This window comes from Gadus chalcogrammus, chromosome 16 (assembly GCF_026213295.1).
Source record: "Gadus chalcogrammus isolate NIFS_2021 chromosome 16, NIFS_Gcha_1.0, whole genome shotgun sequence".
Classification (NCBI taxonomy): domain Eukaryota; kingdom Metazoa; phylum Chordata; class Actinopteri; order Gadiformes; family Gadidae; genus Gadus; species Gadus chalcogrammus.
In genome coordinates, this window is record NC_079427.1 from 16,140,117 (window position 1) to 16,157,536 (window position 17,420).

The window sequence follows — 17,420 nt, forward strand, 5'->3', positions numbered from 1 at the left end:
AACAGCTACAACATTCACACGGCGCCCAGGGGTCTCTGCGGCAGTCTTTTTACGAGGTGCCTTCCTGGTGAGTGTATGCATGAGTCACAAAATGTCAACGCGTCCAACGTAATTGGGTCGCCCGTGATTGGTGTAATTAGGGAATATGAAGGGTATTAAGACACTTCTGCACAAACCATCTGCCGAGATATGATCGGGATCAGCCGACTTTATTCAGAGCTTGTTCAAAGGGAACCCCTCAATTTACAACATTATAAATTATATCTCGTAGTCGTATATGTTCGACTCGTATTACGTGATACAGGTACATACAAATCTACATGCAGGTCATACAACACGACCCCAGAATGAACGATTTCAGCTTTTTGCAGTTTTTACGCGAGACCATCAAACATCTCTGGCTTAAATACCCATCGGTCGACGTGAACATTTCGACATGATAATGACATCGTTTATATTCTGCCTGGATGCTACTTCTATTGTCCCTTTCCACACATGCTATTACCTTTTCTATTACTCAGTTGATTGAGCCTCATATGCTGTGTCTAAACAGGAAAATATGCACTTTACATAAGCCGTAGAGGGGAATTAATTAAATCCTAATCATTTTCACAGTGGGTGCCCTCTAAAGCAGTTTGCCTTACGAGCATTTTTTGGACTGATGAATGTTGTGTATCACAGCAGTAATGCAGAGAGCAGGGTTGATTTAAAGCAATGATTTTGGGCATTTTTATTGCCACACTAAATCTATTTATTTGAGTGTTTGCAGATATGAAACACAGACCTTAACCCTTTCAATACCAAGAGAGATAGAGGGGAGTCAATAGAGATTGACATCAGAACTAATGAAGGACAACCAAGAGAGAAGGATAACAACTTAGGGAAATTAAAAGTATGAGGAGTGGAAAAGAGTTAATGTTTAAAGGACATAATATGGAAAAACATGGCGGATGGGGAATCCATGTTCATTGAAATGTGATTTCCATCAGGACCAACCTGCTGTATTTTAATAACTAACAACGAGGGGGATAGAGTAATCAGAGGCAGGGGGCATGGAGGAACCCAGCCAACCCGGGACCCCAGCAGGCCCACATCAAGTGCCCATGGGCACAGCAGTATCTGGGGAACAATGGGGATTAACCAGCACAGAGAAAACAGCCGCCATGCTGCAGGACTAAAACCCAGCACCCTTTTGTAAAACGGTCCAATCAGCTTCACTGATTATAAATCCAAATTGGCAAGTTGGAAAGTGTTTCTTTGTGTGCCGTGTGTCAGTCTGTGTGTGCGCCCATGTGTTTGTGTGAACAAGCTTGTTGTTTACATGAGCTCTTTTTTTTATTAACAAGGCTGTTAATGCTTTGTGCAAACTGTCATTACTGGTTGTGACTTTGTGAATTTGTTAAAGAGAAAATAAGAACCAAATCCAATCTGGCAAACACAGCAGGGCTCAGGATAGTGTTAGTGGTCGAGTCCTAGCCAGGAAGGAAGTTGGTGCGAAGCGCCTGCTGCCTGTATTACTGAACAGATCAGAAAGGAGGCAGGGCAGGCAATAAGATAAGCAGCAGCAATACTTTCAACAAATTATTCTACTGAAGGTGCTATATGTAATATATGCTCAACAGTATTGACAATTATCGACCTATTGCAATAGCCAGTATCTTGTCTAAAGTACTGGGGAGAATACTGTTAAGCAAAGCTAGAAATGTATGCCCTTACTACTGACAATCAGTTGGGGTTCAAAAGAAAGCATGGAAATGACCGTTGTATCTATGCTCTTAAAGTTTAATGCCGGCGAAAATTGAACCCAGGGTCTTCGGCAACAAATTTTACTTGACGATCTCCCCTCTTGATACTTGACTGTTTTAAATTTGTTTGCGTCTCTATTATATTATTTACGGTAGCAGGTGATCGACTTTTGTGGACTTTCTGGAAACATGGACCTACCGGTAAGGAACAGACCTGAAAATAGTCTTTTTTAATAAACTTCCGGTACGCTAACTAAGTTGTTGATGCTTCGTTTTATGTGTAGGGACCCTAATCATGCTACTGCAGAGGTTAGGTGCTATTTTGAGCAGTATTAGTGGTTAAAAAGTGCTGATTTAGAAGCGTTCGCGGTGCCCCTAACTAATAACATGGAAGCCAAACATTGCGCCCGCGCCGGGCAAACTCCATACTCGATTTACAATGAAAAAAGTATCTGGAGGGCTTATTCGATGAGTATACATGCCAAAACAAAGCCCCTTGGTTCAATTCTCGCCGGAGTTACACTTTAAAGAGATTGTGTTCAGGTACACAAGCCTGAATTCATCTGTATTCCTATGTTTTATTGATGTGCCAAATGCATTTGATAGAATTAATCATGAACAATTGTTTGTCAAATTGCTGGATAGAGGGTCCCCTAATTTCTTTGTGAGAATTTTTGTGTTTTGGTATGCCCATCAATCGTACAGGTTAAATTGGACAATGTTGTATCTGCTCCATTCTGCACTAGTAACGGAGTGCAGCAAGGAGGAATTTTGTCTCCAATTTTATTCAATGTATAGATCAAAAAGGGGCTGTCTTGTGGGCAACACTATTGTTAATCGTCTTATGTATGCAGACGATGTCCATATAATGTGTGCTGCAGCAGATGCTGAAGGTGTGCTCACAGTATGGCCGTGATGTCATAAAGTATAATGCTAAGAAAAGCCACATAATGATAGTCCTCTTGCTGTGTGTGAAGATTAATTATATAGCCAGATCATGTCATATCCGATGACTGGACAAAGACCTCTACCGGCAGCGCTGTAAAATTGATTCTCAAGCTAACATGCTTCTAAGGAAGTTTCCTATGTGCTCTGACTCTGTGAAGTGCTCCCTCTTTAGAACCTACATCACACCGTTATATACTGCTCAATTGTGGTCTAACTATAAGAAAAATAGTATGCAGAGGCTCAAGGTAGCATACAATGATTCAATGAGATTGCTGCTTCGTGTCCCTAGGTGGCATAGTGCCAGTCAATTGTTTGTGTACAATAGCGTGGCAACCTGTGAGGTAGTCTTAAGAACACTGATGTTTAGTTGTATGTGTCGCCTGGAGTCAGAGAACCACATAATTGAAGCCCTAGTCAGCCCTCTGAAAAGCTGCTATAGATTCAGTTCTAGGTTAAGACGGCATTGGTGCAATAGCCTGTATATCCTATGGGCTGATATGCAATTTTTATGTATTTTTGTGTGTCCTTTTTCATACTATTTATACTGTATGATGTGTTGTATGGACCTTGGTCTGCAATAAAGCTTTATAGATAAAATACCTTTCGTTATATATATAATATACCTACCTTAATACCTTTCCATTAGAAATAATGTAAATGTTATACATTAGTTTGCTCCATATTTATCCATGCAGTACAGTATGTTTGTGGATGCATGTGCGTGTGTGCGTGCGTGTGTGCATGCGTGCGTGTGTGTGTGAAGGCTTGAATGTGTAGGAATGTGTTGGCAACTCTCAAGGCAAGAGAAGAGATGCATGACAACGAGTGCAGTGACAAAAAGGATCAGGGGCATGTGAAACATGAGGAACAAAATAAACAGGGGAGGTGGAGGGGCGGAGGGAGGAGTGAAGGGCTTCGCTTTGTTGACACAAATCATGTGTCAAGCATGTCAGTGGTGTGTGGGTGTGGTTTGTGAGTGCGTGTGTGCGTAAGGGCATGCTTGGACGATGGTGTAGACACGATGGTGGTTGTGTCCATGTTTAGGTGTGTGTGTGTGTTACTGTTTTTGCGCGCACGCGCGTGTGTTTGTGTGTGAATGTAAGGACATGCTCGGACGCTTCCATGGATGTGACGTGTCTCGTTTCTTGGTGCCAAGGAGCATTGGGTGCCTTCATGTAAACCCTGACGGCCTGCCAAGCAAGAATCCTACCAACCAAACGCTTGCCTGTCCTTCAGATGACATCAGGCCATGGCGGCGACATATGAGGGAACGTGGCGCCGCCAATGTGATTTATTCGGCGACGATTGGATCACAGGCCACAAATCACACAGAGAGGGGAAGATGTGAAGGCGTGCCTATGGAAACCAGAGCCACGTGTGTGGCCGTTGTATTCATTGCCCATTATTTGGCGTAAGGAACTTCGAACTCAAGCCGTGAATCATCAGTTTTGGGGATCTGAAGTCATGCATGTGTTTAAGTACTTGAAGCCCTTATAACTAAGAACCAAGCCTTTCAGAATAAAGATGTAGGAAAACATAAAAAACACAGATTTATCCTGTGGGTCTCTTCTTGCGTATTTCACCCACACTTTAAACACTGTGGACTGGGTTCCCATTGAAAACACTAATTAGGTCCAGGATGAAAATGGCTGGATTTAAGAGGATGTAATGAAGGGGCCAGTAAAATAAAAGATATCGCTCGTAGCATTAGCAACCCCAAAGAAATAGGGCAATCCAAGTGTTAAACCTGATCAGTATCACTTACCACAGGGAATGCTTGTTTCATGAAAATTCATTGCTTTAGAATGTCGAAGGACTGGAGCTTGGGACGTGTGCAGGAGGAATCCCCACGGAAAGGAGCAAAAGGTATATCTGAGACAGGCGTTAAGAGAGTCTGACAGGGCTGTCGCAGTATTTATGTGACCTGCTCTTTGTTGTTCATAAAGGGATCACCGGGTTTATCTCTATTCCCCAGAGGCTGGAAGAGGCTCCATTGACGGTCAGCCACAGTCATAGATGAACATAGGGAAACATGAGCAGGCACACACACACACAAACCAACACAGGCACACACACACACCGCACACACAGGAATGGCATTTAAACGCACACTCACGGACACACACGCAGGCACGCACGTACGCACAAACTATCTATGTCGCCATGCATGCTAAAACGTGCACACACAATCATAAATATATCTATATATGTGAATGTCATGCATACATTTCAATGTCAAGCAGCAAATATGAATGAATAAACATTCATATTTTCATATTTTCATTAACCAATTCAAGAAACACCCAATTGTAAATGACACCAGAAAACAATAAGGAACGCAATTGCCTAATTGCCAGCTACAAAACCCAAAGTACATTAACAGTGGCCACAACCAGGTTTTCCACACTAGGATCCCCCCCCCCCCCCCCCCCAACCCCAAGAGAAGCAGTGCAGTTGTCTGCAGTGAGGAGAAAGGAGGACTGCCATCATGAGATGATTCAGGGTAAACAGATTAGTTAGGGGAACGGTCCGACACATCATTATTCAGAAGTGCCACTTTAGGAGATGGATGGAAGTGTCAGTGGAGTAGTGAGAGAAGGGGTAGAAAATGGTGAGGACAGAGAGAGAGAGAGAGAGAGAGAGAGAGAGAGAGAGAGAGAGAGAGAGAGAGAGAGAGAGAGAGAGAGAGAGAGAGAGAGAGAGAGAGAGAATAAATGATGGAGATCAGAAAAGAGATATAAGTGACACCGGGTAGAACTTAAGGTAATAGAGAATAGATATGTGGCTGGGGTGTGGAAAGCGATGAGCTGTTTTTTTACTGGATGGATGGATTGCATAAGTAAGCTTAGAAGAGGATGTGTTCAGCATAATTGAGCATTCTGTCTCTCTCTCGCTCTCTCTCTCTGCGCAAGTAATACTACACTCTTTGGGAGTGGTGGATTAATTTGTGACTACATCTTTGTTTTGATTGTCATGACTGTGGTATCAAGTTTATTTAACACAGGCCAGAGTTAGCTAGATGAATCATTAGCATCTGTGATAATCCCTGGGTTACGGAGGTTTTTAACATTACGCAAATGTCAATATTATTAACACTGAAACCTTGTAGACTAATATGCTACCAACTGACAACAAAGTTTTCTGCAAGGTCAGGTTGCTTTATTTGACTGAGCAGTCTGTGTAAATACCACCAGTCACACTGGAAATTAATTACAGCTAACTACTTGTCCCCTAACAACTCATTAAGCCACTTGGGCAAATTGACTCTGTGTTTGGCTGAAGGACATTTGAACAAAAAGAAGTGTGTTCCTGTGGGTCTGGAACATCCATTTCATGATACCAAGTTAACATAGACACTGGTGGTGTTTTGATATATAGCTTTAAAGTAGCTGTAAACCAATAATGGGGCAAAAGTCAAGAGTGTTCGCAAAGAAAATACATATATATGGCGATAATGCTAAGAACAAAGGATCCCAATACCAAGGTAGAGGAGGACACTTAACGCACACACACAGAATCAACTACCATACACACAGGACACGACAAAAACAAGCATTTAGAAGATAAGTGGGCTCATAACCTTCTAGCTCGCTTTTGGTTCTATAGCAGAATAATTTCACGAGTGAGTGGCCTTAATGACCTTGAGGCAAAGAAAAATCAGATTTATTTTGTTGGAGGCAAAAAAAATAAAAATGACGTTTATTTGGAATAAACGTGGACAAAATATCATCCGAAGTTGCCCTTGTAATAGGATGCCTTGAACATTAATAAAACATTTAATGAAACCATCATCACACTGCCTGAGACTGGTTCTCACTGGAAGCCCTTGGCTGGGCGTATAATAAGCTGAACTGTACCCGCGCAATCTATGGACCAACAGTCCAATCCTTTATGCACACATGCATGCCCATGTGTGTGTGTGTGTGTGGTTTGAGATGTGCACACATCAAAGCCATTCCACTGTGTGCAAATAGAGACAGATTTCCCGCGAGGGCATGCAGCTAACGGGACAACAACACTTCCCCTTGCCCACGGCTGTGAACCCCGTGTCAGGGGCCGCACCCCGGATCCCTTTAATGACGCCAGCCCGGGCTCTGACCGACGCCATGACTGAGCGATGGACACCTTTTTGTACTAGGTACTGCTGGTTGGAGGATGGTGTGGCGTGTGTGTGGGGTGGGCTGGAAGTGCTTAAGGGGATGGTCATCCATCAATGGCGGGGTCCCTGTGCCGTGGCTGGCCCTGGGGGCCAAACCTAGTAATGCCAGCGTATCAAATATAAGGAACGCAATCAGAAGGCTCATTAGGGGGCAAAGTGGGGGGGAGGGGGTTGATAGACGCAGGGAGAGGGACAGGGAGACAGCCTTAGCGGGAGAGAGCGAAAGAGAGTGAGGGAGAGAGAGAGAGAGAGAGAGAGAGAGAGAGAGAGAGAGAGAGAGAGAGAGAGAGAGAGAGAGAGAGAGAGAGAGAGAGAGAGATGGAGAGAGAGAGAGAGAGAGCGAGAGAGAGAGAGAGAGAGAGAGAGAGAGAGAGAGAGAGAGAGAGAGAGATGGAGAGAGAAGAGAGAGAAGAGAGAGAAGAGAGAGAGAGAGAGAGAGAGAGAGAGATGGAGAGAGAGAGAGAGAGAGAGAGAGAGAGAGAGAGAGAGAGAGAGAGAGAGAGAGAGAGAGAGAGAGAGAAATTGCAAATGTCATGCTAAAAAGGAACCCAGTGCTTGTCAAAGGAAGAGTATTGAAGAGACATGAGGCATGAGGCCTGTGTGAACACGGTGGAGACTTCCCCCAAGAGGCTCGTAAATTACACATGATCTTCATGGGTCCATAAAATCAGAAGTATTTTCACCTTCATACATTTCCATTAGAACGCAGCGAGCAATGGTAATGTGAGGCCCAGCATGTGAAGGGAACCGTATTCCCTTAAGAAATGGACTCGATCAAAATCAAGTCGAGTTTCTTTTATTACTCGTAATAGCACCAGGTTTTGCCGGAGCTCATTTGTCCCGAGACATCAGTAAGATTGGTACAAAGGCACTTTGAGAGGTTCTTTGGTTGACGGTTCCTTACCAGAGACGTGAAGATGTAGGTGTAGTAGACCGACATCATACCCAGCTCCGAGGCCTGGAGAGAGAGACACAGCGAGACAGAGAGAGACACAGCGAGACAGAGAGAGAGAGAGAGAGAGAGAGAGAGAGAGAGAGAGAGAGAGAGAGAGAGAGAGAGAGAGAGAGAGAGAGAGAATGGGAGCAGTGAATTGGAAAAACAAAAGGGTGGTTAGCAAAGAGGAGAAGAAAAAGAGAGAAAGAGGGAAGAGAGGTCAGTGGTCCAGTGTAACGTTAACTTTTATAGAGCAGCAGTGAGATCAAATCCACATTTTGATAAGAGCATACCCGTTCTTATCGGAAGAGGAGTGTGACTCTCAATGAAGCAATTAATTCTGCTACTGTATTAGTATTCCGCCACATACTCAGCCATACAATTTGATTAAATCAAAGTCACTCGGAGGAGCAGTGGCGAAGGGCAGGGTGAACTTTTCATAGTTCCATTTCATTAAATTTAGTGAAAACCTGAGACAGGAAAAAATCAGTATTGTGCTATATTGAAATAATGTGCTACATTCTATATCCAACCCCCTTAATGTACTTAATACATCAAGCCTATAAATATAAGATGGGTTATTAACCTCATTATATATTCTTAAAATGTAATTATAAGTATGGCAAATTATGAGTTGTTATTTGAAGTCTGCTCATTGTTCTTACAGCTAATCTTGTGCAGTACAGCTGCTGTCATGTTGGTAATTGCAACTTATTTTTGATGATTTTCCCCAAAATACAAATAAGGTGGTTTTAAGGATTAATTACAAAAGGATAAACAAAACGGACCAAAACACTTTTAAATCAAACACTTCAACTCATGTACTGAACCTTTCTAGCTTACAGAGTTGGCTCACCTCTGTGCACCAGCTCACATAACTGATTAAGCACAGCCACACAGCAGGACCAAAAAAAGATAAATGTTTGACTTTATATTAAATGAAGGACATAACTTCAACTGTTTCCATCACTGGCTGACAACAGCCAACCTCCCACACAGAGTACAAAATGATGCCAACCCCATAACTGACAGCGAAAAACCAACTTTCTTCTTGATGATTATCATCAGCCTATTTTCTGGGCTGCCTCTACTCTGCCCTGGCCAAACCCTCCATACCCTGTCCCTCCACAGCTCCTACCAATGTCCTTCTGTTACTGACCTGAGGTCAGAGTTAATTGGCAGGGCAGCTTCAAACTCTTGATAGGTTTGATGCAGTGGATGCATGTCCTGTCCAATCATGTCGTGGCTTTGGTTGGGGTCATGCGTGCTACTTCCACACCATGGCACATGAACTGACATGTTCCTTTTAAATGATTCATTGGCTTAAAAAACAACTCTACCAGCAAAGTCATGTAAATTACTCAAAGAAACCAGATTTTGGAAGATAAATGCATATTAATCGAATGATAGTTAGATCTTCAGTGAAGGCCTGCTCTTGGCTATAAGACAACAGTGACTGTTTAATGTAAGTCCAAGACTCTCTGGTTGTGCGGTTTAAGAAACAAATTAAGAGAGCCGCAGAGAGCAAAAAGCCAAGCAAAGAACAACACGGTAAGACGAGTAAAAAAGACGACAGAACGAGAGAAAAGAAGTGCAAGACAGAAAGAAAGAAGAGAGAAAACAACCCAAGCCCCAGTGTTCTTTGTGTTTCGGTGTTGCTATGGTCACAAGGTGCTTATTGATGGCAGCTTAACTTGAGATGACAGAGCGGCCTCGTGAAAAGAGGAGCTAGAGAGTAGCAAAGTAAAACCGCTGATCGCGGTGGTGTACGGCTGTTGGACAATGTAAGTCCACTGTTCCCTGGTTCCCCTTCAAATGGCTGTCACCTTCGTTCTCTCATTCCATCCATTGTCTCCCGAAAGATAATGAAGTGTGTTTTAATTACATCAACAAGGCCATATGGCACTCGGGCAAGGCTCTGCCGCTGGCTTGTTGCTACCGGTGCCTTTGTAGTTCACGGCATCCTTTGTACGCAGATAATAGAAACAATCAATGCACACCGTTGGCCTTTGGTTTATGCCATTGCCCTCCAAGGTTTTTATATTGTCTCGTAGTGTCGGTGCACATTTGGTTTTTAGGCATCATGGCAATTATCAAAAGGTCATGTTTGTATTTCACAGACGTAATTTGCATATTGTCAATCATATTGTGCAGCCGTACGGGGGGGGGGGGTAGTTTAAGTGCAATATTTATTCATAACGTCAAAGTATAACACTTTAAATAAGAATAATAAGTCAAAGTTAGATCAAACTAATAATGCATGTATTTAATTTTAGACCGCTTCCGTTCAGGTGTTAAAAATAATAATCATACTCTGGGGGGCCAGTGGGGGGGCCAACCTCTGACCAGGGGCCTGGCTACGCCCCTGTGTGTGTGTGTACGCTACGTTTTTTTCTGAAACTTTTCAAATTATTTATATATGATGGAGAAAAAAAACAAGACTTCCAAAGTTCAATTACTGCCAATGAACTTGAGCGTAAAGTCGTATGTTCAACTTGGAGACACTTTGTTCCCAAGGGACACGTGACCGGATTGTCTGTCAACTCTCTCTATTGAGAGTGATCCCGCTTTTTTGTACCCCACTGTACTGTAGTCCCACTTCCGGAACCACACCGTTACCTCCACTGGGCTTTATCCCCACTGAAGGAAACACACCTTTACCTCCACTGGGCTTTATCCCCACTGGAGGAACCACACCTTTACCTCCACTGGGCTTTATCCCCACTGAAGGAACCACAACTTTACCTCCACTGGGCTTTATCCCCACTGAAGGAACCACACCATTACCTCCACTGGGCTTTTGCAGACAAATTACGGTGCCATTATTATATAAATATTTAAAATATAATATTTAACTTTCCCAAGTTCCTCACCGTTCTCTGATTCCCCCATCGTTTCTACCTGAGAATATCCAATTGAAGATTCAAATGATGATGAACGAAAGAGAAAAGTGCGAGGCTGTCAACTGATGCAGTCAAGGTCATCAAAATGGACTAACATCTCGGACCTTCCGGTGCCCGTGGATGGCCTGGAGCCGGGGACGTGCCAGCTAACGTGACCAGGCCCCAGGGGCGTGGGCGACCGCGTCGTCGTCCCCGTGAGAAACACAGGCCGCCTACGACTCTCGGGGGACGTCCTCAGCAGCTTGCCCGCGGGCCCGTCTTATTAACCGTGTGATCTGTTTACGACCCTTGCTGATTCCCGGATCATCTTCCAGAGAACACCATTACGGCGTCGCGCCTCCGAGCGGCATATTAGCACAGTATTTATTTGCATTTTGTGTGCCTGTTTTATTCCCACCCTATTCGGCGCGGGGTTATATAAAGACCTCATTTAGCTCCTATCTGTATGTATAGCGCTTAGCCCCAAAGTCACACAAATGATTATGGAGTAGTATGAGAGGAAAAAATCATTAAAAGCTACATTCACAGCCCCCGGGCGCCGCGGGATAGGAGCGTCGCAGCTAGCACGCACATGACAACGTACCCTTTCGAGGATGATGTGTGACATGGTGGCGTTGGCGTCCACGATGATGGTGGCAGTCTTGTCGTCGCGGATCTCCTTCAGCAGAGGGGTGGGATCCTGGCTGTCGTCCAGCATGCGCACCGACAGAGTCTCCTTGGAGATCAGGAACTGGCGGAGGAGCCGCTCCAGGTTCAATAAGCCTGCCGGGGGAAAGACACACGCGCACACAAAGCCATGCACACATACATGCATCCATGAACACGCACACACACACACACACACACGCACAAACAGAGAGGGAGAGGAATACGTGAGTGATGAAGGAAGGTGGGTCCCGCATGGGTCTGTTTTATTATTTATTATTTAGTTCTCTTATACATTTTTAAAAGCAAAACAGAGTCAAGACTTCACAGACGTTCTACTGGGACCACAACTACTGACTCTGGTTCGGTTCCCAAGCTGTTCAAATTAACCCTGTACACCCTGACACAGTACACAACAATCACTTTGAGAAGTTTGTAACAACCTTTCATTCCATTAACACATTTACATACCATGTTGTATATCCTCTTAATCGTAGTGGATGTTAAATGCGTCTATGGGGCTAGGGAATTGCCCATGAACTTGTAAAAACCTGCAAAACTTTTCCTCAAACTCAAACACTTTCTTTTATTGGAGTTGAATTGCCAAGATTTAATGTTAGTAAAATGCCGTAAACTCGATATAGCAGGTCAGGGGGTGCATGCAGCCTGGTGACTGACGTGCTCGCTAGAGGGTCCCAGAGGGTTTGAGGGTCGATCCCGGAGACCCCTCTACTAGCGCGCCACCTTGGTTGGAATTGGAAGCAATAAAGGTTGCTTGGTCGTGAACACTGAACCAATCTGAGCCTTAAGGATTTTGATGAATGTACTACTATCCCCAAAAAGGGCTGTACATATACTTGTACTGATCCCTGTCTCCCAGTAGAGGAACTATATTTGAGAGAATGGTTGGCTGTCCCACTAAACAGGCACGAAATAATAATTCTAGACATTTTCTATTTTCAATTTCAATTTCTTCAACCTCAAACTTAATGTTACTGTAAACTAATCAATGATGTGCTTAGAACATTGATTTATTATGTTTGGAGTCATATTTTGATCTATACTATTATGGGAAAAAGTTGTTTTGATGTTTTGATGTTTATATCCTCGGTCCACATGCACAAAGAGACTAACTAATAGAGTCATTAAATCCATATATGTTGTGTCAACAGATTTCAATTGATTCTGCAAATATTTGTAGACTTAATTGATGCTGTATTTATAACTAATAAATGCCTGCTTGTTTGCTCAAAGAAACTTAATTAATGTGATTATTTCCGTGCTCTGTCATTTCTCACTCATTTCCTGCTCGGTTGTAAATAATTAGTCCGATGTCACAGAAAAATGAAAGTGATTGCCCTCGATAATTGTAACCTTTTTGTAAGCGTTTGAACAGCGAGGTGCGTTCTAACCATGTTTCCTCTTTGTGGCCCTGTGCTATTAAGAACAATAGACCTGTGAGCTAACTCGGTTTAGCCTGATTTAAGTACTGTATAGCTAAATGAATCAGAGAACTCCCTGGAGCTCTTGCTCAAGTTAATTCACAGCCATATCTTACCAGACACTAAGACTGTTATTGAGCTAATTTGCCATTAAGCATGTTCATCAAATGTGCTTTCTATGGTATAGTTTGAACAAAAGCTCTGAGATTCTAAGAAAATACGACTTCACACATTGTTTCAGTTGCCTCAATGTGAGGCTGCAGAGAACATTCGAAGAAGCTGGAGAAAGGAAGGGGCATGAGCAGAGAACAGAAACCTATAGGTACTAACAACAGGGCCCCCAAGGTTGTACCTTTCATCTCATAGTCAGAGAAATGCATCAGCGAAACTGATGAAGTACGTTTTGATGCCGAGAGAGCAGACTTTACAACTGAAGGAAAGAAACAGCTTTGATATACCAATCATAACAATTGTCTTCTTGGCTAGTATTGCCTTCAGCACAGGAAACCACACAATAAAGGCCCCTATTACATTATCGCTCTGCCTATGTCTTTCTATCTGAATGCCAATCTGTCTCCCTGCCTGTCAGTCTGCTCCCTGGATTTAAGACCGATCCAAACGTCATGTTGCACAACTTTGGTAAAAATTCCTTCTCAACCCTCACCCTGTTCACAATTACAGTACTGAGACCCTGGGCATCGAACCTTTCCCTCAATCACAAAGGAAATGATAAAAGCCTCAAGCTCCCAAAGCTCAAACACAAGCACGCAAGCACGCACGCACACACACACACACACACACACACACACACACACACACACACACACACACACACACACACACACACACACACACACACACACACACACACACACACACACACACACACACACACACACACACGTACACACACACACACACACACACACACACACACACACGTACACACACACATACAAGACCCAATTTGCAACCTTGCATCATTCAGAAAATTTAAAATGTCATGCCTCATCATTATCCTGCTTCTAAAATCCATATCTTCCACATAAACCAGGGAAAGCAGGCCCTTGACAACACCCAAGACGGTTTCTGTATGTCTTTTTCATGCTGTGCTAATAAAGATGATTTGGTCTATCCGTGCTTGACTCTTTCATGTTGTGTCGAGCGCAGCAGGCAGAACCGCCCTATAGGTAACGTCAAGATTATTCCAATGTGGAACAGATCAATGGAACTTTGAAACAAGTGCTGTGCATGGTTCAGTGTGAACCTGCTGACCCGGTGCCTTGATCATTCCTCTGATGTGTTTGGTAAACTCGTCATAATTGTCGATTTGCAGGAGACCGCATGGTTGCTGCTATGTGCTTTGTTGAATAAGCCGTGTAGTTTATGCTATGCGCCTTATGCCTTGTTTTATGCAATGATGTGTTTGTCACCAGGGACTTTACTTTTGGGAAGCACTTCATTTGTTTTATAGCGGTTGGCAATGCCTCGTTAATATGTATGACTGGATTGCACAGCATAAGGAAACTTGTTTGTTCCAGACTCCACACAACAGCGGATACATTGTTTTCTTAGGACATCGCGCCCGAAGAATGACAGCATCTTTCTTTCCCTATGGAACACTGTGTTTTATTTTATAACAGTGTTGATAACTACTTGATTCTTGATGGTCAATAACGTTCTAAGGTTGTGTGTTATTCTGAAATAACACACAGGGACACCTGTGACTGGCTACACTGCCAAATCGATGCGCAACAAATCCAACAATAAAAACAACGGTCATCAACAACTATTGAAAAGATTTTGCTTTAACAACGCAAAACGAATATGCTCAAATCCCACTCCAAGAATAAATTAGTTTCAGCTGAATAAGTAGATAAAACCCCAATATTATTGATATAAGTTATCCATACCTTATAAATGTTGGTTACTGTGATATAAACAGAGTAAACACTCCAGGCTATCCCATGGAAAATAATGTTGGTGGTTGTTCCTCTCAACCTCTCAAAAGCTATTCTGTATAAATTACTAACTTGTCAAATATGGATCAACTTAGAATATTCAACACACTCCTAGAAAATAATACATTGACAGTGTCCCTTTTACCCTTGGAGATTACGAGCGGTGGGATATAAAAACGTCAAATGAAAGTCAAGTAAAAAATCTGCAAATCCACCATTATGGCCCATAATGGTTGGTGTTTGGATATCACAAATTGCTGCCCTAAAATAGACAGTACCAGGTTAGATTCCAGTGAGGAGAAGGTCCCATAAATATCAGGGAAACAGACGCTCTGGGGAGCAATTCACCAGCATAGATCTGGGCAGTCAAAGTCATGCGTCTGAAAGGATTTAACCTTAATGAAAACATTTTTTTTTGTGAAGAGGTCTTTATTGCTGTTTGATCTAGCTAATCCCTTAAAATACGTTCCCGGATTCCAAAGTGCTGACATTAGCTCTGCCCATGACACAACTTATATCTGCCTCAATCGGGGCTTTAACTAAGTCCAGACTTGGATGTCACATCACTCCGACGTGTCCGTGATGTCCGTGCGCTGGCTGCCAAGCAAAGCAAGGAATTGATTTTAAAATCCTTTTAATTACTTTTAAAGCACTACATGGTCTGGCTCTTGCATCCCATGGATGTGGAAACCTCTCAAAAGAAGGTCAGGATCAGAGGGGACACACTCTTGGCCGTCGCTCTCCCTAAACTGAGAGCCACGGGGGGCCGGGCCTTTTCTGTGGTAGATTTTTGTTTGCTTTATTTAGCACCAGACTGTTTTTCTGCATTTTATGTTTGAACTTTGATACAATCAGTGTTGCCTGCTTTTTTTTAGAACTGTTAGACAATGATTCTAAATGTGGACTAACTACAGCTCAACAACAGCAGCAGCACCAGCTGGCAGCTCTGAAATGTCTGAATCAAGCTGCCCACCCTCTTGAGTTATTTCACTATAGTGTATCAATTGCTCAACACTATCCTTTCTGGCCATCTTCTCACACATACATTCCACGTACCGGTCTCCTCAAGGTGTGCAAGCTAAAGCACAGGCACAGGCACACACACACACGCCCACGTACACACACACACACACACACACACACACACACACACACACACACACACACACACACACACACACACACACACACACACACACACACACACACACACACACACACACACACACACACACACTATCAGGTTGAAATCTCTTTCACTTGATTCCCTCTGATTACAGCTTACTGGTAGCATTAGCAGGTGAAGTGCAGATCGTTGAGGGAACGCAAGATTGTGATTGTGCTTCAGGCTGACCAGAGAGACAGAAGCGGCAGAAGAGTTTCAGAGAGACAAGGCTAGCATACAGACGCGGATCAATGCACAGACTACCCTAGGCTGCAGCCTTCGGGCCCACGTCTGCAAAAAAACAAACATGCCCCCTATTGGCCCATAACAGCTCAAGTGATTCCATTTGTTGACATGGCACTCCAGCTATTTATGATTTTGCCTATAACCAATGCCTTTTCTATTTCAATATTGCTGCTAGTTCAAGATAGACTGAGATCAACGATTGGCCGAAACAGACTGAATCACCTTTTTCTGTTCTGTCAATTCAAAGCGACATTCTGCGCAAATAGGATTTTATCAGCCTCATTAAGGAGTTCCCTGTCAGAAAAACTTTTAAAAAGTAAGAATATGTAATTATGACTATGCTGCTGTGGCATCATTGCAGTTATTATGTCCTGCTACTGTGTTTATTGTAATTGTATGGCATTGTTTGTATGACATTGAGTATTGCACAGCGGTTCAATTGTGTCTCTGTGAGGATGTTGTGACTTTGCCTTAGTAGAACAGGGTGTTGTGTACTACGGTTAATGTTGTAGACTCCAAGCTACCAGCTTGCAGATGAACTTTGAATGCCTTTTTCGGTCGGTTGGTTGGTTGGTCCACAGAAATACGTGGTCATGGCAACTATAGTGAGTTTGCACTTGTTTCTGTATCATTGCTGTTTTGGTAGAGGCATATGTGTATGCCAGTGTGCCCGAGTATGTGCCATGTAATATTTTAATATATATATGCTTTTATACATGGCAAGTCCCTTTTTTTGTTCAAATGAAGTTATTTTGCATGATCAGTAAGGGGGCCTAGCACAAATAGTAGTCTAGGGTACAATGACCACCTTAATCCGCCACTGCTAGCATAGCAGAGCAGTCGCTTGCCATTTGGAAACTTCAACTTTACTTATTCATACAGTTGTATCATATTCATGGGGTGAGATTGTTGAGTAAATTTATATTGGGTTTAAAATGTATTGTTATATTTTTGTCTGTGCTAAGAAAAAGAGAGAGGTGTTCCTAACTGTTTGAAACAGTTACACATGAGAGCTGAGTATTTTTCTTGTACTTCCTGGCAGCGACACTAATCACATCATTAATGAAACAAGCCCCCCCCCCCCCATGCTGCCAGAACAAGTGCAAGTACGCCAGATATATCTTTCTGTGAGATATATTTGCATTTCCTCATCTAGAACAGCAAGGCCTTCACTGAGCAGCACTTGTCTGGTGCTTACCTGTGTGCTTCAGCAGGAAGAGTTACAGTCCAGCTGCTTGCAAGTACACTGGCTCCAACAAGGGACAGCAGGCT

The 17,420-nt window shown here is 43.2% G+C and overlaps 1 protein-coding gene across 1 annotated transcript in view; it reads right to left on the minus strand.

The window, feature by feature from the left end:
* Positions 1-17,420, minus strand: part of grik4 (glutamate receptor, ionotropic, kainate 4) — a 140,350-nt gene that overhangs the window by 65,992 nt on the left and 56,938 nt on the right. The window contains exons 5-6 of the mRNA XM_056611733.1: positions 11,273-11,451; positions 7,757-7,810 (exon numbers count right to left, since the gene is read on the minus strand). Coding sequence (XP_056467708.1) covers positions 7,757-7,810; positions 11,273-11,451 — 233 coding nt within the window. The remainder of the gene's footprint in view (positions 1-7,756; positions 7,811-11,272; positions 11,452-17,420) is intronic.